Here is a 26,320-nt window from a genome sequence, read left to right on the forward strand (position 1 = left end):
GATTTATTCGTGTACACAAATGCTGCGCCTACAGGAGCAATTTCACTAATAAAACCTTACATGGAGAACTTGCTGAGGACTGTCGCTGACTCGCTGTTATCTTCATGACTGCATTCACTTTCAGCCTTTCCCAACCATCCCGCATTTTCATTCATTGTAGTTTGGTTCAAAGTAAGCCTGCAAAGAAAATTTCATTTGGATTTCAGCAGACTGGCAAAATAACGATGAATGTACGTCCTTGTCATTTAACCAAAACTTCATTAATGCGCTCTTTATGATCCCGGGCAAGAACTAGCAGTCTGTGCGAGACAGAGAGAAATATTTATTCATTGGAGAGGTTAGCACCACGGGAAAATTTTAATCTATTTCACGTGCGTTTTCCCGTGAGCCGTTTCAATGAGCACGACAATGGACCTTGCCTGCTGTTAGGGTAATGCTTTAAACCTTTGAACTGAAAATTTATGCGAATAAAAACAATCAGCTGTCAAAAAACAGGTTTGTGGGGCGAGATCTGTAAAGGGCGTTCCTTGCCAGCTGTTAGGGTAATACGTTAAACCTTTGCACTGAAAACGTTGGCGAATAAACAACAATCAGCTGACTAAAGATAAGGTCGCTGGGGTGATACTTTATAGCAGGCGCTACAGATTTATTTCTATGAAATGTTTGTAGCACAGTCGTGATTTCCTACTAGAGAAGAATTTAATTATCCTGTAAGAATGACACAACACTGCGCAATAGGCCTGGGCTTGTTTTTACTTGTAATTTAAAAAGCACTGCGGTAACCGGCCCGGCATCGTAACGCTGAACATTTTTCGCAGTAACAGCAAAAGTTTCATGTCCAAACGTTCTCATTTCGGAAGAGGCATGCAAGTTTCAACGAAGTTGTGGAAAGCGTGCACGAATAAATATAAGTTCTGAACCCAGGGTGAAACTTTCCCACGCAACCACAGTACTCTGCAACCCTCGGTAGTACTTTTTAATGTATCAGAATACTCGGGGCCCTTTAAGCTGCGCCAAATATTGCCCACACGGGTGCTTTTGTATTCAATAAATACTCCGGCCTCCTATCTGGGGCATTTTCTCACCGCGCGGTCGTTCCCCAAATTACCCGTACGCTCCACGACGCTTGGCTGCCCGACGTTTGCCCTCTCATCAAAATAAAAAATAATGGTGCGCTAAATATTTCTGGCTGATAAAATAGCTTCGCGCTCAAAACAAATGTTTACTTACGATACAAATGAATGAGGCTTTGGTGGAATGCCGCTTGTCGCGCTTGATTTTCAGTGTCCAAAGAAGCCTTCTTTTCGAACCCCTGGGCAAGTGCTAGAGTTTTTAGCCATTCCTAGAATAATTTTTGCCCTGCGGCCCGCAGCACAAGGGCATGGTGATGGAAACGATCGCTTAAAACTGGCGGGGAACGAGCATCGAGCGAGCAATAACATGCACACCAAGCGCCGGGGACCGGACGGAGGAGCCAAAATGGCGACCACGCTGCCGCCAAGGCCGCCGAGGCGGCATCTGCCCTTTCAAAAGCTGACACCACTCTAAGCGGGGGCTCGCGCATCGAGGCACTCTACACACCAGCGTCACGTAGCGCCATCTAGAACACCGCTACGAATTTCCTCGCTCCCCTGTGCGCCCCGCCGACTCCCGCATTATCTATAGGCGCCCGTCACACCTCCCCCTTCTAGCCACCATACCGCGACTGCAGCGCCATAATTCCCTCTAATACATATTAGTATTAGCATAGAAATAAGGGTTGGCAGTCAAGAAAATCTCGGAATGCAAAGAGGCGGATGTAGTAGGTCATTGAAACAGATAATGAATTTGGAAAGACAAAAAATTGGCCGCGTATCTGCTCCTTTCGTTGCAAATGCCGTCAAAAAACGATAGTCTTTATCGGCTTTTGCGAAGTAAATGCCTCCCTTCGCTTTACCGCTCACCTCTCATGTTGTTCCTCTTTCGTCGCGCTCCTCCCAAGGTAAATACGCCAAACGTTTGCTTAAATCATTTTAAATTTCCCGCGTTCCACTGCTCCAAACCGGGTGTCTCGTTGCGAACGCTGCCGTACGGCGAAGACGCGCGTTAATTGAGGCGCCCTACTTCAACGTTTATAGAACCGCGTTTCCCTACTCCACGTGCGTTGCAAGCAGAACGTGGAGCCTATCTAGTGGAACCTTGCGTAACTGTTGCCGGTTGATTTCTTAAAATGGCGCCAGAAGCTATAGTGGCGCGGGCACCAGCAGGCGACGGCGGAGTGAATTCTTTTTCTGCAGTTTATGAAGTAAAGTATTTAATTTCGCAAAAGTCAAGCATGTGTGATTTATTATAAAGAAACACTGTAAATATCACTTCTGTATTGACCTGTTGTCTCATATTTGCGTAATGTCTTGTTCTTCTTCAACAATGTTGATAAGTATGAATATTACACCGGACATAGACGGGTAGATTTAGCTGTGACTATATAAGACTATTGCAAAGGCATTGTTTTGCTTTGGCCGGGTGGCTGAATCGAGTCACAGACAGACAGACGGACAGACAGACATACAGACAGACCAAAATTTCTGGGTTTAAGTAGCCCAAGAAAGACTATCGTCTTTAATAAAGTGGATTCGCTATATGCATATCGAGAGCCTCTGTTCTGGCAGTCTTGGTGCTAAAGGTAGCTTCAGAGGGTTCAACGCTGGTCGACCACTCTCGACATATCGTAGACACTCGAGTCACCTCCCGGGGATAAAGAAGGTCCCCTTCACTCTGAGTAGTCTGTCTGGCGCTAGCTACCACCCCCACACGCAGGAAAACAAAACACCATAGCATAAATAGCCGAGGAAGTAGAGGGGAAACAGTCCCGCCGGTAGCGTAGTGGTCATCGCACTAGACGCGTATTCTTGGGGTCGTGGGTTCGGATCCCACCCGGCGGGCATTTTTTCTCCACTTTCTTTCTGTCTTTCCGAATTCCTTATCTGTTTCATTGACCTACTACATCCTGCTCTTTGCTTTCCGAGGTTTTCTTGATTGCCAGCCCTTATTTTTGTCTAAATTCCACGAGCCCCACATTTCCCATTCGGATTCGCTATTGGTATTAGCATCTTCGATAAACCACACCGGTGCATACCGGGGCGCACCGGTGCGCCTTTTCACCCTCGATAAACCTAACCGGTGTGCACCGTTTGTCCTCGATAAACCGGGGCGAACCGTCGCGGGGCAATTTTCAGTTGCACCGCTGCGCACCGAGAGAGTCGACGGTGCGCCGGGGTGCAATCCCGAGATGTATCGCGGACGATGCCCAAAGAGAAACAAAAAATTAGAAGAGTGGACACACGGGCTTATCGCGGCCGAGTGGCCTGACTCCTGCACCATCCGGCAGTCGGCGCAAGTGGTAAAAAACTATATATTTAAAATTAAGCTAACACACAATATTATACTTTTAAAATTTTGTTACACATTAGACTACACACTTTTATTTGTGTAATAAGTTGAATGGCTGTGAATGTAAATTTTTGTGGCTTCTTTTTGCCAAGCCTGGCCAAGCAGCAAGCGCCAGCCTCCATTTGGCTCTTTCGGCAGCGTTTGCACGTGCGTTTCTGCAGCCTCGTGCTAACCTCTGTTGTGGAGAAGGAAACGCCTAGCGCTTTCTTTGCGACATCGGTTTTGCATCCTGAACGAAAGGTGAGACTTTCTTTTTTAAAGTGCTCGTGTGGCGTATCATATTTACGTTTCCTTGTACTGCAAACGCTGTGAGCACTGCGTAGCCTCAGGGAATCAGACTTAGCTAGTGCTGCGTCTTTAGGATAAGCTCTTTGGAAACGCCCCAGAAAGGCGTAAGACACCATTTTTTAGCCGGATGTAATGCTAGTTTAGGCCGGTTGTGCTGTTTTATCTAGCGCTGAGGGATGCCAGCGGTACGCGTCCGTCGTCGCACGTAGCGTTTACGTGCCGCAAACGACGGCGGTGAGTTGCGGAAGTTGCCGGCCGGCCCGCGGTCCGTCGGCGAAACAGGCGTTGTGCGCTGTCGCTGCACTGAATTACGTGAGGCGCAGGCTGCGTTGTATTATACTAGCTAGCCATTTCTAGCTTGGCCAACTGTTACTGCTATTATTTATTATGGCCGTGATGCACTGCAAAGCCGTCCGGTCTAACGTACACGACGAAGTAGCCGTATCTGCATTAATTTGGCTTATCTGGGCATAGCCAGCAGCCATACACTCGTCGTAAGTTTTAAACATGGGTGCATACCAAGCTGCCTGCGTACAAAGCGAACCCACTCGCCGACGCCGATAACGCGCGCGCGTCGCTTCTCTTTTTGCGCGTCAGGTACGGTAAAAACGCGTCTTTCGTCGGCAGATAACAGCTTTGCTCGAGGCGGGGTGAGTGAGCAGTGCATTGAAACCTTCAAATTTGGTCTTCGTTCTACGTCGTATATCAATTCCGGTATCGCAGGCATTGCATAGAACTGTTCCCCACTTGCCGTTTTTTCAAGCGTTTGCTCTTTTTTCTCTAGTCATATTTTGGCTAGTTTCATAAAACACGTATTGCGCAGATTGCACCTATTCAGTCGGAGCTGTGTGTGTTCTTGTCATGTTTTTCAGGGCATGGCCTCTGGCGGTCAGCACGACGCTCACTGCTGCTTGCCGTGGTGCCCACTCAGCGCCCAAATATACTTTCGCCAGGTGCCTGTTCTCGGGATGCGTTTCTTTCGCGAGCCCGTGGGGCAACCGGTTTAAGCTTTGTGTTACGTTCAGTTCGCTCTCGCTCTTCGTCCTGATTTTACAAAAAAAGACAAAGGGATTCAGGCTATGTGAGCAGCGTTATCATTTTTGTTAGCCCAAACAATAGCTGAATTGCATTAAGAATGCGCCTAACCAGTGTTGCAAAATTACAAAGACCCATATTTTTAATTTTGCTAATAGCTTGACCGCATGATTGCTGAATAGAATAAGAGAACTTGTGTTTTAAATAGGTGGCATGCACTGGAGGCAATACTTGAGTACTAGTTGCAGTGAAATTTACAGACTGTTCGCAGGTCATCTGTCATTGCAAGCAGTTTGTGTACTATATCACCTATCACCTGTGTAGGTCTACAGGTGCCCTCAAGACAGAGCCAACCAGCCAGCTGCATTCGTCATACCAAACATGGTGTAAGCACTTCACGGATCCTTCCCTCACACGACTCACAAAAGTGGCCGTGCCAAGTGTTCTCCCAGAGTTATTCAGTTGTATTAATGACTGCCTGAAATGCTTCTTGCTGCCTTATTGATGTTCCTGATGGATACCGCAACTGTATTCCATCTATTGAACCTTGCCATTAGCACCGAAAATGTAACGCAAGTCTCGGCACTCAATAAGGCATGACAACTGAAAAGCCTATCCTTGACTCAAGGAACAAACTGTTTTTTATCTATGACATGCCTTATCTCATTAAAACCACTCACAACAGAGTATACAGTCTCAAAACTCCACTCGCAAATTATTGTTGCTGCTAGTTGTAATATTGTGAAAACAGTACATCCACAAAAACCCTTTTACATTATGAAGACTGTCAGGGTAAGAGGTCATGCTAAATGTCGTTTGTCACCGTACGTGCTGCGTGTTGTCGGAGTGGCCTATATAAATAAGAGAACCATGTTGGGACCATCGTTGTCAAATGCTTATGGGACTCTGTATTGTGCCACCATTGTCTCATACACCAGAAGCATATACTGCTTCCCTGTTTCTTATATTAGACTGTTCGTATTGACACCGGAAGGCATGAATTTGTGTGCATTAATCGAGCTTGGAACCTGTCGGTTGATTACGTGCACGTACCTAAAATATCCCCGCCTGGCCCTTTGCCTTTACTGGGAAGGCGACGGTTTCGGAAGGTAACCCGGCTTCTTTGGAAAATGCACCCTTGCAAGGAACCAATAGGAAGTAGATTTTTTTCCTCTTAACCTTTTGAGTGTGCCTATCCACACAAATGTGATTTCTGTTCGATTACTGCTACTGATTTTAAGATGCCGCGAGGCAATAGACCTCATTAGAGTTCATCAAATAGGCGAGGTCATCAAAGCCTAAGTTTTTCCCTTCTTTCCCATCCTAACTGGAGAATATGCCCCAGTAAAAAACATTATCTGCGGAGATAGTGGTTGTAAAGTGTTGCAAGTATCCCAGTGTCTAGGTTATGTTATGGTTGTTATTTTTGTATGACTGCTGTGAGCCAGCGCACCGACTACTAGCGACACCTGCCCGACACATCAGAAGCCAGCGCCGCAAGCGCACAGACTACGGCGACACCTGCCTGACACATCGAAAGCGAGCACGAAGCCGAGCAGAGCGAGTGTGCGGCACGCGGCCGGCGGTAGTAGCTTGAGAGGCTCCTCGAGGCGTCTTGCCTCGCTAATAAAGTTAGTTTTCTGCCTTCGAGTGCCTTGGTCGCGTCTCGGGCCCTCACTGGCCCGCGTCGCCCCTCACAACTGGCGCAGTCGACCCCGAACCGTGCCTGGAGCATCGCCCCGTGAAGTTTCGTCGCCCAGCGCTCCCTCCGTGGGCAGGTGCTACCGCCCACTTCGCCGGAGCAATTTCACGCTTCGCCCTGTGTTTCGCCGACGGTCGTGTTGGCGCCTGCCCTCCCGATGAAGTAACCTGCCTTCAGTGCCCAAACCGTTCGCCCTACTCGCCCTCTCGTCTCGTAACCAGTTTGCTGCCTTGTACCGCCATGCCGCTCGTGAATTGGAACGAGGCTACGCCAGAGGACCTCGCAGGCTTTACAGCAGGTTATCTCCGTGAAGAGTTGGCTCGCCGAAATCTGGATGCTACCGGGCCGAAGGAAGAAGTAATAAACCGCCTTATCGCCGACATCGCTCAAAACCGCTCAGCCACGCCCACTTCCCCAGACTCCGCGGCGTCCACCCAGCGCCCTGACACAGCACCGCCTCCGCCGAGCTCCGATGCAGCACAAACTACCGAGTTGCTGACAGGTTTACTTCAGCAGCTCCTTCATGTGTCGCAACGCGCTGCAGTCCCTGTTCAAGTCACAACTCTTCCAGACCTGTCCGCATCGCTTCCTACTTACAGTGGGGACGGCGGCATTTCAGCGTCCCACTGGATTGAAGAGTTGGAGCGAACTCAAAACCTTGCTTCGTGGCAGCCTTCAACACTACTCGCCGTCGCCATGGGCAAACTTCGTGGAGCGGCCGCTGATTGGACAGCCGTCATTGGCCGTCAATGCCCGACGTGGGAAACGTTCAGGCAAGCGTTCCTAGATCAATTCAGCGCCAAGCAGACCTTGCTGCAGTGGCAACAAGCAGTTACTTGTCGCGTGCAAGCACACGAAGAGAATCTTGTCAACTACTCTCTGGCAAAGCTGAAGCTCATCTCTGGATGCCCTGTCACTCTCTCGGACACTCAGCGCATAGAGCACGCCCTTCAAGGCATTGCCGACTCGAACCTGGCCACTACTATAGCAGCACAACGCCCAGCGACCGTCGCAGCATATATGGACATTGTCACTCAGCTTCATCAAACACTGAGCCATTCGGCCATTCCATTTTCACGCCCAGGGTATCTAAACGCCACACCACCCACTCCAAGCCTACAGTCGCCTTCCCGCAACTCAGCGTACATGAATCCTCAGGCTGTGTCAGACAGAAAGAGCCGGCCACAGCGAATTTCAGCCCTTCCACCAGACCAACAAGAGTTGATACCACACCATCTCCGCTAAACATGGTGCTCCTGCCTACCGTCCTGGACAGAACTTGGCCGAAGCTGTGTGCTTCCAATGCCGCCAAAAAGGACATCTCGCATCCAAGTGTCCATCTAGAGCTACCGCTCCAACGTCTAGTACACATTCTTCCCCAGCTCTCCACAGTACCCCTTCGGAAACCCTCGATGGATCACTGGTCCAGTGTGCCCTTGTTACCACCACAATTGCTGGGATTGGTCAAGTGGATGCATTTCCCGACAGTGGATCGAAAGTGACGCTTGTTTCCCGCTGCCTGGTCAGCTCTTTGCCCCTCTTGCCCTGGACTAGACCCCCTCTAGTCGTCGTCGGTGGAGAAACAGTAGCTCCAGCTGGTGCCGTATGTTTGAAGGTTTCTGTCGGACCTATCACCACCTTGGTTGAAGCAGCCGCCCTCCATAATAATGCTGTGCCACTTATATTAGGTGAAGACTGGTTTTCTGCAAGCCATGCACAATTGGTGTTTCAGCCACCCATGCCAACTGAAATTCACCACGCACCCACAGGAACGATTGTTCAGTGCCATGAACAACTGTTGCCCAGGATGTCGAACGCTGTTATGATCACCATATGCCTGGACACCACAGCTCAGCAGGACTCCAGTGTTTGCCACTCCCAGGACCAGATGAGCCGCCGTGGTTAGCACTATCTTGCCAAGAGGATGTTCCCAACAACTACAGCCCCTCCCCTGAATGCAAGCGAGCTGCTTCTCCAACAGTTGAGGACCAGCAGCAAGCGCACCAGCAGGCACAACAGCAGCAGCTACAGCAGCAGTCACACCAGCAGATGCACCAGCAACAGCAGCAGCAGCAGCGCCAGTTTCACCCGCCCCCGCCGCAAGTTGCAGCGGGAAACGCCTTCATTCCCCCGGGCCCCGCCGTCCAGGGCGGAGGCGCTCCCCCGCTGCAGTCGTACAGGGGCCCTGCGCAGGCAAGCACGAGCTTTGCTGGCCCACCCCGTTTCCAAACGCCACCCCGTGAGCAGCACTATGGCAAGAGGCCACCGCCTTTGCAGGCAGGTGGCGCACAGCCACCATCCAAGGCGCTCCGCGGAGAAGGCAACCGTATGCCTCGCAAGGGCAACATGGGCCCACCGGCGCGCACGGTGAACAACGCCAACATCAAGGAGGTGCCCATTGTGGACTACCTGCCACCACCCGAGCCCCAGAGGGAAACTCTGCCTCCTGAGATTGAAGAGGACGTGGCCACCCACGAGCTTCGGCGCAAGATTGAGGAGCAGAAGAAGCTGCGGGACCAGGTGATGCGCATAAAGGAGGAGCGCCGCAAGCTGGCTGTCATGCAGCGACAGAGGGACCTGCTGGAGCGCCGACTCCAGGGCACAGCCACAGGTTCCAGTGAAGGCAGCAAGCAGTGCCACTTCCGTGACCAAAGGGACTTGGTCCAACAGAGAGGAGCCGGATGTGAGCCAGCGCACCGACTACTAGCGACACCTGCCCGACACATCAGAAGCCAGCGCCGCAAGCGCACAGACTACGGCGACACCTGCCTGACACATCGAAAGCGAGCACGAAGCCGAGCAGAGCGAGTGTGCGGCGCGCGGCCGGCGGTAGTAGCTTGAGAGGCTCCTCGAGGCGTCTAGCCTCGCTAATAAAGTTAGTTTTCTGCCTTCGAGTGCCTTGGTCGCGTCTCGTGCCCTCGCTGGCCCGCGTCGCCCCTCACACTGCAACAACGCACAGAGTCTGAGGGTGTCGTAGATACATGCAAACCTGTGGATGGCTGCGTCTTCTGGGTTTTCTGCATTTTCAATTACCGTGGAGAAAAAATCCTTTGTTTGGTTGTGATACCTTTCCTTCTGCATTTTTTTTTCATTCCTGGAAACGTATTTTCCTCTCACTACTGTGTATTGTCTCTGTTGTGTATTACCCACTGTTTATTATTATATGTGTGTTGCAAAGAATGAAGACAATTTGAACTTGTTCCGTTTAGTGCCATGCAATAAATATTTCTTCATTTATGATTTGTCTCTTTTATGTGGCTTGGCAAGATGTGAACACACGACGGAATTCTTAACCAACTGTGAATGGTACTGTAAATTGCAATTTCACATTTTCAAAAAAAAAACAACTTTCTTTTGTAAAAGCATGCGGGCACTAAGCCTGAGAATGATGTATTCAAATAAACACTAATGCATGAAAGCGTCCGAATACCGCGTACCGATGTCCGTCGCCGTGAGCAGCGCTTTGCAGTCATTCAAACTACCCGCCAAAATCGGTGTCCGCGAAACCGAAGGCGATAGTGAACATACGAAAGTGAACGAAAGTATTGTTAGTATTTTGGCTACCCGCTCGGCGCGCTACACTACACTACAGTCATTCGGCCGCAGGGCTCTATGGGGGTGTCCACTCTTACCAGTATTTCTTTCTTTATGCGATGCCGGCAAAGCGCCTTCCTCCGCAGTAGAGTGAACTAGAATAGTTCACTGTATCCGCAGTCTGCTGCAGCGACGGCACATCGAAGCACTCGTGTCAAGGCGGAAGGCGCTGTATATTGTTGCTGACAAGGATGACAAGGATGTTGCTGACAAGGATAGCGAATTCATCGGGCAACGATGCGACAGGCTCCGAACGAGTGGTAACAACGGCCAGAGATTGTAAATGAGAACGCGAACTTCGTGTACTTCAAAGAAGGCTGTATGCATTGCCAGCCAGTTGGGGGTTAACATGCGTTTCGTTCGATCGAATAATCATGAACTGTCATTGGAGTGCCTAGACCATGAAGACCTACTCGTTTTGCTCTAACGGAAGGGCGGAGCAAAACTGGCACTCGCATTATGGCTCAAACAAAGATGAGAAGCAGCTTGTATGTAGCTGTTTAGTGGAAGCGGTGGCGGTACGTTGTTCCGCGTGTGTGACGTATTTAAGTTGTGCGTCCATATAATCATTGGCCTTCAATAAATATCACTTTCTAATAGCGCTGTGTCTCATTACAGTGCAGTATCGCCACTTGTGAACGTTTTTACGAGTTGATTTCATAGATTAAGAGGTGGCGCTTGGGTAGAACCGCCCCGTTTGTCCTCAATCAACGCCCCGTGCCGGTACGCACCGTCTTGGGGCTCTGTCCACCGTGCTGGTTTTGGCGGCAACACCGGTACGTGTTTATCGAGGACGCTAATATCTATGAAACTCTGTGGATGCATAAGGTGGAAGTGGCTCTGGATCATTTTCACTGAAGCTATGATTTTTCTAGCATAGCAAGCGAGAAAGCGTGCGTAGCTTAAAGGGACACCGAAGTGAAGTTGTCAAACACATTTTTCTTTCTTGCACGGCGTAGACTGGCTCAAATGAACACATTTTTCATCGTTTATCTGGCTGATAAGGCGGTATATATTTTATAAAACCTGAAAGGAGAAAAACCACCACGTGCGTGTCGCGTCCGCTCCTTTGGGAGCGGTGATGCGAGCAAAAGACTGACGCCACTCCGATGTAGCCGCAAACAAGAAAAAGCCCCTTGTTTATTTCACAGCCGCGTTTTATACAATCCAGCCAGTGACGTCACCTCGGCCCGCGCACCCTGGTGCGCAGCCGCAACAGAGATAACAGATAACACGACATCTCCCTTTTTTTTTAAAGGGTTTTCAACACAACACAAAAGTAATCTACAAAGCCCCCAACAGAAACAAGTGGACGTATCAACTGTAGCCATATCGCTCTGGCGGTCTTATTTCGCGGCCGTAACATGTCACATAACCGCCCGGCCTTTGTTTATTCAGCGGAGTGGCCGGCGTTAGATTCAACGTGGAAGGCTCTGAAGAGGAGTTGCCTTCCTCGGATTGCCCCGTAGCGCTGGGAGTGGCAGGAAAGTCGTAAGACGGGGCATGCCCGCTGGTTCGCTCACTGTACCTAACCAATGTCCTCCTGTTTCTCTCCAGCTCCGCTCCGTCATCGGTCCGCACCCTATACGACCGAGGCCTCAGGGCTGAACTCAATACCGTTGCCGGCTTTTGCAGTCTTTTATCCACACCCGGTTTCCTGGCACGAGGGGTGGCAAGGGGGTAGCCGCATGGTGACGGTCGTAGTCGATCCTTTGCTTGTTCCGAACTGCCTCGTCTCTGCTTTGAAGGCTTCTGAAACCCCGAGCCTTTGATGGTACAAGTTTTTTCGGATGCACCGGGAGCGTAGAGCGTAAGCGCCTGCCCATCAGTAGCTGGGCTGGACTTGTGCCCAACGGGCCAGGGGAGTCTCTATACGCCAGGAGGGCTAGGTACGGGTCAACCGATTTTTCCAAGAGCCGTTTTACAGTTTGTACCGTACGCTCGGCTGCCCCGTTTGATTGCGGGTACCTGGGGCTGGATGTGACGTGATGGAAGCCGTAACTGGCCGCAAACGCAGCAAATTCTGCAGACGCGAACTGAGGACCGTTGTCAGTCACAACAATTTCTGGGATCCCGTGCCTGGCAAATACGCTCTTCATTTGTACAATGACCGCCGAAGAGCTTGTGGAAGATAATAGGGCGAGCTCCGGATAACGAGAAAAATAGTCTACGACCACAAGGTAGTCTCTTCCGCGCAAGTGGAAAAGATCAGCTCCTAGCTTTAGCCAAGGCAAGCTGGGAGACTCTGATTGCATCATCGGTTCGGCTTTTTGAACGCGCAGCGTCGCGCAGTCCTGACAACTATTAACCAAAGCTGCCAGCTCGGCGCTGAGACCTGGCCACCACACCGATTCCCGAGCCCTTGCGCGACATTTCACAATGCCCTGGTGTCCCTCATGCAATGAACGGAGAACTTCGCTCCTTAGACTCCGAGGCACCACCAAACGAGACCCATGCAGAAGAACACCGCCACATATCGTGAGGTTTCCTCTTTGCGACCAGTAAGGACTCAGCCAACTGCTTACTTTTGCGCAACGGGGCCAGCCTGCCCTACAATACCAGCGAAGTTGTTTGCAAGTCTCATCTTTTTCTTGCGCCCTCTTCATTTTGTCCCAGTGTGCTGAAAATTTGAGTTCGCCAATACAGCCTTCTACGTGGCTCGACACTTCGCTGCAACCTAGCTCTCCCATCGCTAAACCAGCTTCCTTGCACGGTGCCCGGGAAAGAGCGTCGGCGGTACCGATCTGCTTTCCTGGGACATAAGATACCGAAAAGCAAAATCGCATGAGCCTTAATCGGAACCTTTGTATTCTGGGGGGCAGCACATCAATCGGCGACTGCCCCAGCAGCGATACAAGCGGTTTGTGGTCTGTCTCAAATTGAAATTCCAGCCCTCTCAAAAAACACTCGAGCCTTTCTGCCGCCCACGTCAGCGCCAGCGCTTCCTTTTCTATTTGCGCGTATCGTTGCTCCGTTGGTGTTAATGACCGAGAGTAATACGCAACGGGCCGCCTTTCGCCGTCCGGCTGCACTTGCATCAGCACACAGCCGAGACCTACCGACGATGCGTCGGCCGACACAATGGTGCGCAGCTTGGGGTCGAATTTCGCGACGCATTGCGCCGAGGTGATCAATGCTTTTAGAGCCTCGAATGCTCTTTGCTGAGGCGGGCCCCAATGCCACTCTCTATCTTTCAAGAGCAGACTGCGGAGCGGTGCTGATACGTCAGCAAGATTGCTCACAAACCTTGCCAGATAGTTTATCATGCCCAAAAACCTGCGTACATCCGCAACACTTTTTGGCGTAGCCATCTCGTTTATGGCGTGAACTTTTTTGGGATCTGGCCTGATTCCTGAAGAATCGACCACGTATCCTAAAAACGCTACCCGTGTGACACAAAAAGAACACTTTGCCCGATTAAGTGTCACGCCGGCTTTTACGAGCCTTTCGAGTACTGCGTGCAGCCGTTCGTCGTGTTCCTGTTCCGTTGATCCGTAAACCAAAATGTCATCCATTAGGTTCACCACCCCTGGGAGGCCCTCCAAGATTGCAGCCATTTGCTTTTGGAAGTATTCCGGAGCCGAGCTGATACCGAACGGCAGTCGCTGGAAGCAGTACCTACCGAACGGAGTGATAAAAGTTGTCAGCTCCTGGCTTTCTTTTGCCAACTTAACCTGGTGGAACCCGGAATTGGCATCCAATTTCGAAAAGTATGTGGCCCCCGCCAATTGCCCAAGGGCGTCGTCTATAGTTGGCAACACAAACTGTTCACGTAGGACGCTCTTGTTCAGCTGGGTTAGGTCCACGTATATTCGCACTTCCCCGGATGGTTTTACTACTGGCACTATTCCTGCACACCATTTAGTCGGACCGTCAACCTTCCGAATGACCTCACTTTCGACCATTTTGTCCTTTAACGGAATGGGTATTCGTCGAGGTGTAAAAATTGCGAAGGGAACCGCGCCCTCCTTCATGCGAATGGTGTATTCGCCGGGCATCGTGCCCAGGCCACGAAAGAGCTGCGGATACAAGTACTCGTACTGTTTATCATCAACAGCATCAACAAATTTGACCACACCGAGGGCTTCAATTGCTGGGAGCCCTAGCAAAACACACTGCAGTGACTCAACAACGTACACTGTTTGTCGCGCGGTTTTGCCTTTCCAAACTATCTCAGCAGGAAAGGAACCCTTAACATCAAGGCGCTCATCTGCGGCGCTTCTCAACACAGCTTGTGATTTGTCTATGCGAGGCGGAACACCGGGGAAATCGGGCGGAACGACAGTGACCTCGGCTCCCGAATCAATTTTTGCACATACGCGTACATTGTTAATACACACTTCCGCGTATCTGGCATTACAGCTGCCGAGTGTCCCGAGAAAAAAATTTTGTCCTTCGCCTTCTAGCACAGACACGCCCACCTGATTGTTTTCCTTGGACTTCTGGCAGACCACGGCGAAATGTCCTTTGGTTCCACAAAGGTGGCACCGTGATAACCGTGCGGGGCACCTGGTTCTCGCATGATTCTCACGTCCACAGAACCGGCACCCTGGTAGTCGGCGGTTTTCTCGTGACCATGGCTGCAGCGACTGTCGTTGCTGTTCGGTGGTGCGCCCCTCCCGGTTGATAAACGGCTCGCTCGGTGTCCGTTGAATGGTGCCCAGTTCTCCAGTCGTTGCCTCGTTGCTGTCGGCCCGAAGTTCCAGTTGCTGTCGGTGGACTGTTTCCTTGAGTCTGGCCTTCGCTAGAGCGGTCGCTAGCGCAAGGGTGGCATCCATCTGGAGAGCTTCTGACAGCTGTGCGTCTCGGAGGCCTACGACAAATCTGTCCCTGATCATGCGCTCCCGGAATTCTGCAAATTCGCAGCGGTCGGCTAGCTCATGCAGGGCTGTCACAAACTTGTCCACGCTTTCTCCGGGCTCTTGCTTCCGGCGATGAAAATTAGCGCTTTCGTAGACTATGTTCTTGGCGGCCACGAAATGAGCGTCAAACTTAGTCTTCACCACCGCGTAGCTTCGGGACTCTTCCTCCGTCAGGCCGAACGTTTGAAAAATTTTCCTGGCCTGCCTGCACATGGTGTACAACAGCGTCCTCACCTGGGCTTCCTCCGTTCTGTCGTTGAGCCCCGATGCGTAGCGGTAGTCGTCGAAGGACGTAATCCATTCTGGCCACTCGGAAGTCCTGTCGAAGTTGAACGGCGCAGGCGGTGGCAGGGCGGCCGCTGGTGGGCTGGCTGCCGCTTTCTGGTCCGTCATCGTACGAACGAGTGCAGGGTGAATGCCGCAATGCCACCGAGGGAGAGGAGGCTCATCCCACTTCTGACACCATGTCGCGTCCGCTCCTTTGGGAGCGGTGATGCGAGCAAAAGACTGACGCCACTCCGATGTAGCCGCAAACAAGAAAAAGCCCCTTGTTTATTTCACAGCCGCGTTTTATACAATCCAGCCAGTGACGTCACCTCGGCCCGCGCACCCTGGTGCGCAGCCGCAACAGAGATAACAGATAACACGACAGTGCGCTTTGTGGCAGCCGCACCAACTAACAGCAGTTACGTAAATACAATGTGCTGCATGATTGTACGATGTCCAAGGTTAGACCCGCCGCGGTGGCTCAGTGGCTAAGGCGTTGCGCTGCTGAGAACAAGGACGCTGGTTCGATTCCCGGCCGCGGCGGCAGCTTTTCTAATGGAGGCGAAAAGCAAAAGCTCTCGTGTGTACGAGATTTCGGCGCACGTTAAAGATCCCCAGGTGGTCAAAATTAATCCGGAGCCCTCCACTACGGCGCGCCTCATCGCCTGCGTTGCGTCGGCGCGTTAAATTCTACAATCAATCAATCATTTCATTTCATTTCATTTATTTCGCCCTCAAGCGCAGTCGTATTACAGAGGGGAGTGGGAAACAAAAAAAAATGCAAATATAAGGCACGATACAATCAATACAATCACATGAACAGATACGTTAACACTGCTTTGACATGCCATAACGCGAAACAAGTTTTAATGTGCTCAAGTTTTAATCATGCCCACGATTAGAATTAAAACCAGTTTCGGTTTCGATTCTGTGAAATTCCATGCCTGGCATCTGACGTTGAATAGACATTCGCAATATCTCATTATTCGCCATTCAGCGCTTCTGTTATGTTGTCGGCTGCGAAATACGTCAGGTGAACCTGCCAGCATGGCTTGGAATCGTAACAATCACAGGCCGAGGCGTACGCAGTGGATGAACGCCCTCCGCGCACCGCAGGCACTCAAATGCGATGCGCTTTTCCCCCATCTTTGCAGCTTGCCTGGATCGTGCCTGTGTCGTAAAAAGCGTGTTTGCGCCAGGCCAAGGGTCAGCTGATTCGGGACTTGATACACGGTGAGAAAATGACCGTGTATCAAGATAATAACCCTCCGTTACTTATTTTGGCATATACGCACTGGCGTCATGCTCACGCGAGCCTTTCGTTGGCATTTCCTTGGTACTCTCCGAGTGAAAACAAAACCCGTGTGAGTGGTCAAGATTTTCGTTTCTTAGCTGCTTGTCTGCTTCGCGTCAAGTCCACGAACTTTAAGCTGGTATGTGTATTTGTCAAGTACCAATAAAAGTTTATGAATTCCATGCAGAGTGCGTCTGAAATTTCGGTCGTCTGCTCGGCAGCAATCAAGCACGCAGACGATCGCTTATTTCACTGTGGGACGGCGATGGCGTGTGACGGAGCGCTGCGACAGCGATACCGTTTCTAATTTACGGACCGGTGATTGGAAGCCACCGGTAGCGAAGAAACGAAGGGCGCATATCACTTCGTCCTCGACACTGGGCCCGTGGCACCGCCGACTAAGTTCGTCTCGCAGCTCGTCGCACAGCCACCGCACACTCCTCTTCGCAACGGGGAATGCTTCTGCAGACATTTTGAGCGAGTCAACATTGATATTGCGCAGTTATTGCACCCCCACCCCTTGTTCGGCAGGCGAGCCAACAAGGCGATGAAAAATCCGTCTGCTCCAAATCGACTGCTCCGAGAAGCCGCGGCTCAGTAGCTCCGTCGTGCTTGCGTAGCGTCACATCCGGGTCTTCGCTTCTAGACAATCTGGGCTCGCTCAAAACGGACAGTTAAAGGACAAAACTTCAGAATATTGCCCCTGAGCTATACCAGGAAATGCTGGACGAGTAGCGTAAGCAGGTTTTAAGCTCAAAAAAGCCCCAGCGGAGGTTGCGAATTCATGCGAAAATTCTCGACGTCGAGAACAGAGCCTTGCAGTTCGTGTCTAAATGTTGCTCAGATAAGTTCCCTTTACGGGACAAGTGCCTCTACCGTCGAAGACAGCATCATCGCCATCGACAAATAGCCTCGTTCAAGGCAAGGGTGACGTGCAAAATGGAACAGCTCCCAATTGCCAAAGGCACGGACATGTCAGAGGCAAGAGATGTTGTCTTTATGGCTCCAAATAATGCCGGCACCCCGGCTCTCGACATTCAGAACAACGTGCCTGCCACAACTACCAGCGGGAGCAGCGAACAAGGTGGCACCAGGAGCCCAGAAGCAGCAGCGACAGCCGCTATACCAGCACAAAGTCCCCCAACCGCAGGGTCCGGCCGCAAGCCACCCTTTGGCATGGCCACACACGGGGGTGTATGGTAAGCGGTATCCTGACCGGGAGGACGATGAACCTCCAGTGATTGATTTTATTTTAGAAGATGAGTCCGAGCCAGAGAACCGGAACGCGGTGTCCCTCCCAGGCCCGTACCATGGCATGGTAAAGATCGAGCCATGCCCCACACCTGGCCGCACAGCCGGTTCTTCACAAAACGCCAACCGTGTGCCCCCTTGAAGCCGAAACCCAAATGTCCTACTCCAGGCTGCAAAGGCAAAGGGCATGTGAGCTGCGGAAGATACTTCCATAGGAGCCCCTTTGGATGTCCGATTGCCACACAGAAAGCTGCTCGTGAGAAAGACAAGAACAGCGACAAGAGCAGCCCTGCAGTCTGGCCAAACGAACTTCGAAGGGCGCTGTGCCCAGGAGCAAGAGCGATAGCCCTTAAAGGACCCGACAATGTCGTCCAAAGCTACTACATATTGTGCGAGCATACCAAGGCGGCATTTGCTTCATACATGTCCGCGAATTCCACCCTGCAGGCGCCTGACTTCCCTCAAGGAGCAGTATAACCGCGACCAGCCGCGGAAAACGCTACAACCACGGCAGGAGCGGTGGAGCAGCTGCAGCCAAGCAAGCAGCAGGCCCCAGTCCGCACTTCCCAGCCATGTAAAAGTTCAAAGAGCAGTGAACAGCTGTGTTTCTCCGTTTGTATATTTCTTCCATCCCCGTGATTTTAGTTATTTTAAATACACCAAGTTGCCACCATTTTCTTTCCTGCCAAAATTACTTTCCACAAGCTAGCAGATTAGAAACGTTTCGAGAAACAGGACATAAACAAAAATGTAAAATAAAACTTTTTTCCTGTCGTTTGGGGGATATAGCCTGAAACTGAGGCCCAAGATGAGCTGTAGACATGGAGGAAATAAAAGCTGGCTGTAGGGTGTTGTCCTTTTTTGTATTCATTGTTCGAACCCCGTCGCTTTAGGCAAAGCATTTGTTAGAGCTTTGGAGTAAAAATATACGCGCGTACTTTTAGTTGTACCGCTCCAGCATAACTACGTAATTTGGGTATTTACGTAAGTTTGCAAACCTTTCTCAATACGGTGAGGAATGGTACAGGCTATGTCATAATGTGGACAATCGACCTCTTCTAGGTGTGCCCCCTATCATCATCGGAGCGTCTTCATCTTCTCGGCAGCAACAGTGTCATCGACATAGCATGTACCGCTGCGAACGAGGCGGGTAAAGCTGGCTCAAAAATGTGTCTAAGGGCCCTATTCTCGACTGCACAAATTGCCGGCAATTCGCCCATGTTTTTTTGCGTAAGCACGACGTAAGCAATCAGTGACGTGCTGCACCTATAGCTATGACGCCATGCAGTGTAATTTGACGAGTCACTCATAAAGATCGCTACCAAGGTATCAAATATTGTGCAAGAAAGATATAAAAACACTTGGCATGTACTATAAAAATTAAGACGGTAGCTGAGGCTGACAAGAAAAACACATTTCTGGAGGTCAAATTTGGCGTCAACACCACAAGGCGATCGAGTAACGTTGATCCAAAAGCGAGCGAAAGGCGGATGTCCACCTAAAGAACATCACAGAATTTTTTTACCGTATCTATTTATTTCTTTCAATTGCTTTTAGTAACATAGCTGGGCTCTCTGCTTCAATGCAAGCTTTGTTGCGTTATCACCTTCCCTGCCGCCGCCACCGCCACGCCATCGTCTGCTGCTATGTTACAAGTTTATGGCGTGATGACACATAACTTCTATGACACATAAGAGCAGCGAAGCGCTACGCCTGATAACCGCGGAGCGCACCGATGTCGCCGATTCACTCATTCGTCAAGCTCGACTTCAATCAGTGCTCTAATGAACGAAATAGTCACTTTTCTGTGTTATTTTTCTCTTGAGTTCGATCATGTGACCCAACAGCTTACTACAAGGAGGAAAGAAAAGGTATGGCTTAGTATGGACAAATGCCATGCATTGGGTTCTCTTTGTCATGGAGAGGCTTGTACTGCCCTCTTATGTTGCGGTTACGCCAAACAAATAATTTTTATTTTATTGCCAAACATAAAAGCAAAATACTGCACGTTATTTGTATGCTCCATGATCACTGACTTGGAAGCAGTTGAAACTATAATTTGTTTCGGGAGGAAACATGCTTTAAACAGCGCGCATGCGAAACTGCGCCTGCTGCAAATTGCCGCACATTTCGCGGCGCCGTAAGCGGGGGCAATTTCTTGCCCGATTTTGCTTGTATTTTGCGACAAAAACAGCCGCCATTTTCAAGCTGTTATGTAGCATTACGTCACTTTCACACAGCCTGAAGTTGCCGATGCATGACGTAATCGTTCCCGCCAATTGTTTAAATTACGTCACGCCTTCTCAGTCAATCACAGAGGGGTGTGTATTACAAGCAGTATTGTTGTTGAATAGCAAAGACAGGCTTACGTTGTCATGTCCGCTGCATTTAGTCTGGTTTTTCATTGCCGGCCAAGAATTATGCGCCTTTAGTAACGAGAAATAAGGCAAACATTAGAACTGGTGTCCGTAAACGACATGAAACGTCAAAATGACGACAGCACACACAACCGCTTCGTCAACCGGAAGCACGTGACCAAAATTGAAAGCCAATCAAAAAAGACTTCCGGCAAATTGCCGGAAAAATGGCGAGTTGCCGGCAATTTGTGCAGTCGAGAATAGGGCCCTAGGGCCCTATTCTCGACTGCACAAATTGCCGGCATTTCGTCCATGTTTTTTTGCGTAAGCACGACGTAAGCAATTAGTGAAGTATTGCACATAGAGCTCTGACGACATGTAGCGTAATTTGACGTGTCTATTTTAAAAGTTTTATTACAGGTGACTAATTTTATAACTGCATGAAAGCAAAACAGCTGAGGCATATTAAAAAAATAAAGGTGAGTGCTGAAACGCATTAAAAAAAAACACAGTTGTTTGGTCAAAATTAGAGTCGGTAGCATGCTCATCTGGTAACCAACAGAACAAAAAACTTTTTTTAAATAAAAAGGTTTGACAGCGATTGTAAAATGTTAAAGGTATTGTAAAAAAATGCGCGAGTTTTATTTTATTTAGCATTTTCTTCTGGTTGCAAAAATGTTTTTGAAGGACGTATCTTTGTTATCCGTGTCGCCATCGTCATCACCGAGCTATATCGTCTGCTTGAAACCCACATGCTTCACTTGCGCAATGGACGAACCCTCGACGAGTGGTACATTGAGGCAACGCGGTCCGTACGGGCCCCGCATAAGCCCACAGCAGTGGGAAGTTATGCTCAATTTCATGACCGAGCAGCCACTTCTCGGCAGGGAGGCCAGTGAACTGAGGCCCGAATTGAGGACCAAGTTGTGGGACTCCCTGACGGGGCTCCTCAAGAGGGAAGGGCCAGGCAGACGCTCGGTCGACAACTGGCGGCGTTTGTGGCGTCATCGTGTGGCTGCGGCACGAGCTGAAGCAGCGAAGGCCTTCGCCGACTTCAGGTGTGACAAACTAAGAAGTTCTCCGCAAATGCCGCTCTTACCGTTCGCGCGCATCAAATTTACGCATTCAAGTGCGTCGGCGGTGCCCCAGTAGTAATACGGATGCATGCGCTTAACTACAGTCGGTCAAAAGTTTCTAGGCCATGCCAAAGGTTCATAGGTCGCACAGAATTCAAAACACAAGCTTAACTTTTGAACAAGACAAACGTTTCATGCCAGAGATTCGGCAAAGAGCCTCTGTTATTGTCATAAAAGAACTTGGTCGCATGAGAGCGTTTAAGTTAGTCCACTTACTTCGTTGGGACCTATCACTTTTGCTATGACCAAGAAAGTTTTGCCAAACTACGTTTCTGTGCGCATGCAAGATATGTGCGTGTCCGTGTCCGTAATATTAATGCTTAACAATTTCTAAACATGCCAATGTTTCGTTTCCATGACAGGGTCACAGGTGCGGGGCAGTCCCGCATGGTGAACAATTTGGACGACGACACTGTCCGTGTCGTCAACATCGCTGGCCTCGAGTCAGTTGTGGGTGGCGGTGGCCCCTCTTTCCCGGCACGTCGTGGACCTGGTGCCTTCCCTGTCGCTCAGGCAAGTAGCAAAATGTTGAAATGAATAGAAGCATGCATTCAGGCTGCGATTATGGAACCGTAGCTGCCTAAACAATGAAAAAAAAAACTGAATGAAAGTGCCACATTTGGCAATTATGGTGAAGTACTCATGGCCTGCCATGCTGCTGGAAATATATCTCACATAAGGGAAATTCCATATCATTTTTTTTGGCGGACATTGAAAGGTTGGCTAGGCATTTAGGCAGAAAAATGTCCTGGGATTGTAAGTTACACTTTATATTGTCAAGCTGGAAGCTAATGTTGGTGTGGTCCCACCGGTGACCTTTTCTTTGTTTTGCCATTCAAGGGTGGAAAATGCCCTGACCACTGATTGCTTTTACTGTGATTGGGTGGGGAGTTCATCTTCCAATGTGAAATCACATGTACATTATTGCATCATGCAGAGGAAAAAAACAAGCTGTAATAGGCAATCAATTTTTTCAATGTATATAGAAGTCATCCTGCATACACAAGAGAAGTTGCCTCATATGCCAAAAAGTGATGCTTGTATGAAGGGAAGGGCAGGAAAGTTGCTGCATTGACTGCAGCAACTTGCCTGAAAACTAAGACATTTGTCATAACTATCGCCCGATAAGCATCAAAGGTGTCCGCTTCGCGTAAGCATGACACCCATGCCTTAATAAAAATGCCCAGGATTGCAGCATACACCACAAATCATTTTCACCCGCAGGCGGCCATACGAGCCAGGCTCGGCAGCATGTCAGCAACCCAGGGCTCTTCCCAGGGCTCCTCGCAAGTGCTGCAGGATCAGAACGCTGCTGCGGGCAGCTCATCGCCCGACCACCCACCAGGTACGAGAGGTAGACATCAGTGTCTCGATTAGAGACACATATTACAGTACATGCCCTAACTGAGGTCACTTTGTTGTAAAGCTGTCCACCCGCCACCCCAAGTGTCTCCACGGGCTGGCTGCCAGGCGCTGGCTGACCACAATTACGTGCCAAGCCTGGCCCCGCCTCTTTCCCCACCAGCATCGCCAGGTGAGGCTTCACGTATGTAATACCCCCAAATGAAGCATGCTAAATGCTTCATGTTGCTACAGTTTTTCTTTGTTCTAGACATCTACTCAGTGATGACAGTGCTGTTTCACAGGCAGCGGCACAGAGTGACCGTGCATGTATGCAAGTTACATTTCGCAAAATAAATTACCATTTCCTATGGGTGAATCAAAGGCAGTCTGAATTCCACCCTTATCCTTTATCGCACATTGCCCTTCCCTATATTACACTTATTCTGTACATTGCGCCAGGCCAGCCTAAACTCATGCTCGTGGGGACACCTCATTTTTAAACTGACAAAGCTCCATTCAAAAACTATCGGTACCACTAAGGCATAAAAATAACCTTTCAATAAACAGAATTTCAGCAGTAGTGCTTGCCGACTTGCAACCATGAAGACTAATCAAAGTTCAGTAAGGAAATGTTTGGAAGCCAGGAGCACTTTATACTTTTGCGGGCGATGGAACTTTTCAACAATTTTGTTACGGGTTCCCCAGCATATGTTCGGCAATTATTGAGATAACTGTGTTCACAAATTTTAGTGCATGAATGACTGTGGGAGCACACACCACAAATGCACAGTTTTTCATTTGCAGCCCTGCAGCAACCCAGCACTAGCCGGACACGGTGGCTGCCTTCACGAAGTTCACCGACAAGCAGCAGGCAGGCTTCACCACCCTCGCCACGGACTCCACCGAACCGTGGGCTGCCACCACAGCTCCGCACGCCACCGCACCGCTTCACCCCACCACGCCGCCGCAGACCCGTTCCTCGGGCTGTAGCAAACCGCCATGGTGGTGCAAGGACAGCACGCTTAGAGAGCCTGCACGATATTGCGACCACCTTGGCAGCAGACCAACGGCACTTGATTTCGGTCCAGCGCCAGCGGCTTGCTGCCGAGGAAGAGTGCAGGGCGGCACTTCAGCGGCACCTTGAAGCAGTTGCGTACCCAACATTTTATAATAGACGCATACTGTGTTCACAAGGGTGCAACTGGGCACAGCAAAATGTTGTGACAGTAGTTTTTAAGTATGAACAGGCCTTAGGTGTCAAGTAAACATCGAAATGTAACAGGAAAGCCGGCACAGGGAGGCAAATGGCAGCCACACTGACATTAGAGCTACAAGCGATGAAATACGCGATTTCACGTCACTTTTCCGCAGTTCGGCTTTTTGTGCTGTGTGAAATAGCGAACATTATCATTTACAATGTAGAACACCTCACAGGATGCTATTTCATATCCGTGCAGGTTAATGGCAAAACTGGAGCTATGAGACTGTGGAAAAACAAGTGCCTTCTATTATACCAAATGAAAAAAAAATCATGTCTTAGTTTCGTTGTTCTTGCTTCACTCTTTACAAAAACGAACAATGGGACAAAAAACTGACAAATTTCTGTGAGCTACCCAAAGTGATATTGATGTTCAAAATAACAGAACTCTGATGCCTTTCCTCTGTTTTAAGTTGCTCTTTTGTGTTCCTGAACAGGAGGCGGTGCGGAGTGACGAGCTCGTACGGGCCATTGAGCTGTTGACTGGCTCTCAGGGACGCCTGGCCCAAGCGCAAGAGCGTCTCGCTAATGCTCAAGCGCAGCAGACGCTGGTGCTACAGGAAATGCTGCAAGAGCTGCGGGACAGCAGGCAGCCACCGCAAACAAGTAGCACCCGCAATGGTAAGAAAGGTGCTTGTGTGAATGCTAAGGCACAGGACGAGTGCTGCCTTGCCTAGGACATTTATAAATTGGCAATATTATGAATGGAATAACATAAGTAGCTAGGTGATCAATTCGTGAACCATCATCGCATTACAGAATGTGTGCAGGTCGCTAGCAGCACTCAGGCATACATTTTGTGCAGAATACAGTAGAATCTCGGTAGCATGAACTGAGTTATGATGCACTTCATTAGCCTTAACAGGAGATCACTATTTTTGTGGCATAGCAGATTCATAGCCTTTTGACAAATCCTCATCTGTAGCGTGATAGCACTTCCCTGACATGCCAAACAGTTCGAAGCAAAGTTACAACATGTAGGAAAGTGCGTGGAAAGAACCTTCACCCACCATGTCTTGCATTGCACATGCCTGCAAACAAAGCATCTCCACATTAACATAAACTGAAGAAAACTAATTTGTAACTACGCATTGGAAGCCAATTAAAGAAAAACTGGAATATATGTAGAAGTGAAAGCCATGTAATGTGAGTGTGCCCCCCATAGTGCATCACACTGCAAATGTTGCTGAATAGGTATGGCACAAGCGTAAATTTTCATTGTTAAACTTGGCATGTGGACTTTGCGGCAGACACTGCCGCGTTCAGAGCAACCTCAACGTAGGAGTATATTATTGCATTCTATCTGCAGTGCTGTAGGTGGTGCAATAGGTAAACCTGGCTTATTTGGACATCACCTCAAAAAAAAAAGTTCTCGTAGCCAAAATTGGACCATCTATCCCATTTATTAGCTTTCACATGCAACACAGGCAGGGGAATCACAAACTACAGACCTTGCAAAGCAATGTCACATAGTTAAACAATTAGAGGAGTTGCACGTGCCAAGCTAGATCTGGGCCACCAAGCGTACAGTAGCGAAGGGTTTCGGGGTAATTTTGAACCACGTTGGGAGCTTGAACGTGCCCCAAAATGTCGACACATTGGTATTTTTATAGTCTACCTTTATCAAAAATAAGGATACCATAGCAAAGCTGCTCATGCTGATTAAACCTGTGCTTGCTCACGCATTATTAGGCGACACCAACTATCTTACGTCTAACCACTATTTTTTGTACTTTTAGGTGGAGACTGAGTGACGCCTGGGGCTACAGTCCACGTCACTCCACTACACCTTAATGACGCACACAGACCAAGGCACCAATACTTGGCCGTGCCGAAGGTGGAGCAGCCACACCAACACCGTTCCCCAGCACCACTTGGCCGTGCTGAAGACGGAGCAGCCACACCAACACCGTTCCCCAGCACCACTTGGCCATGCTGAAGATGAAGCAGCACCACCGTTCCCCAGCGCCACTTGGCCGTGCTGAAGACAGAGCAGCACCACCGTTCTCCAGCACCACTTGGCCGTGCTGAAGACGGAGCAGCCACACCAACACCGTTCCCCAGCACCACTTGGCCGTGCTGAAGACAAAGCAGCACCACCGTTCCCCAGCACCACTTGACCGTGCTGAAAACAGAGCAGCACCACTGTTCCCCAGCACCACTTGGCCGTGCTGAAAACAAAGGAGCACCACCGTTCCCCAGCACCACTTGGCCGTGCTGAAGACAAAGCAGCCCCACCGTTCGCCAGCACCACTTGGCCGTGCTGAAGACAAAGCAGCACCACCGTTCTCCAGCACCACTTGGCCGTGCTGAAGACAAAGCAGCACCACCGTTCCCCAGCACCACTTGGCCGTGCTGAAGACGGAGCAGCACCACCGTTCCCCAGCGTCACTTGGCCGTGCTAAAGACAAAGCAGCACCACCGTTCCCCAGCACCACTTGGCCGTGCTGAAGACAAAGCAGCACCACCGTTCCCCAGCACCACTTGGCCGTGCTGAAGACGT

The 26,320-nt window shown here is 50.0% G+C and overlaps 1 protein-coding gene and 1 non-coding gene across 2 annotated transcripts; one reads left to right on the plus strand and one right to left on the minus strand.

Moving 5' to 3' along the window:
• Positions 1 to 2,848: 2,848 nt before the first annotated feature.
• On the plus strand, positions 2,849 to 2,921 carry Trnat-cgu (transfer RNA threonine (anticodon CGU)). Its single transcript has one exon. It is a non-coding gene; the product is annotated as a tRNA-Thr (tRNA).
• Positions 2,922 to 12,740: 9,819 nt separating this feature from the next.
• Positions 12,741 to 15,303, minus strand: LOC144155209 (uncharacterized). The gene is made up of 2 exons (XM_077686522.1): positions 14,008 to 15,303; positions 12,741 to 12,800 (listed from the first exon to the last, which is right to left on the minus strand). Exons 1-2 carry the CDS (start codon positions 15,301 to 15,303, stop codon positions 12,741 to 12,743), a joined length of 1,356 nt encoding a protein of 451 aa, XP_077542648.1.
• Positions 15,304 to 26,320: the final 11,017 nt, after the last annotated feature.

The sequence above is a fragment of the Haemaphysalis longicornis genome, unplaced genomic scaffold (assembly GCF_048455015.1).
Source record: "Haemaphysalis longicornis isolate Haplotype H1 unplaced genomic scaffold, Haemaphysalis longicornis Haplotype H1 scaffold_1, whole genome shotgun sequence".
In the NCBI taxonomy this organism is placed as follows: Eukaryota; Metazoa; Arthropoda; class Arachnida; order Ixodida; family Ixodidae; genus Haemaphysalis; species Haemaphysalis longicornis.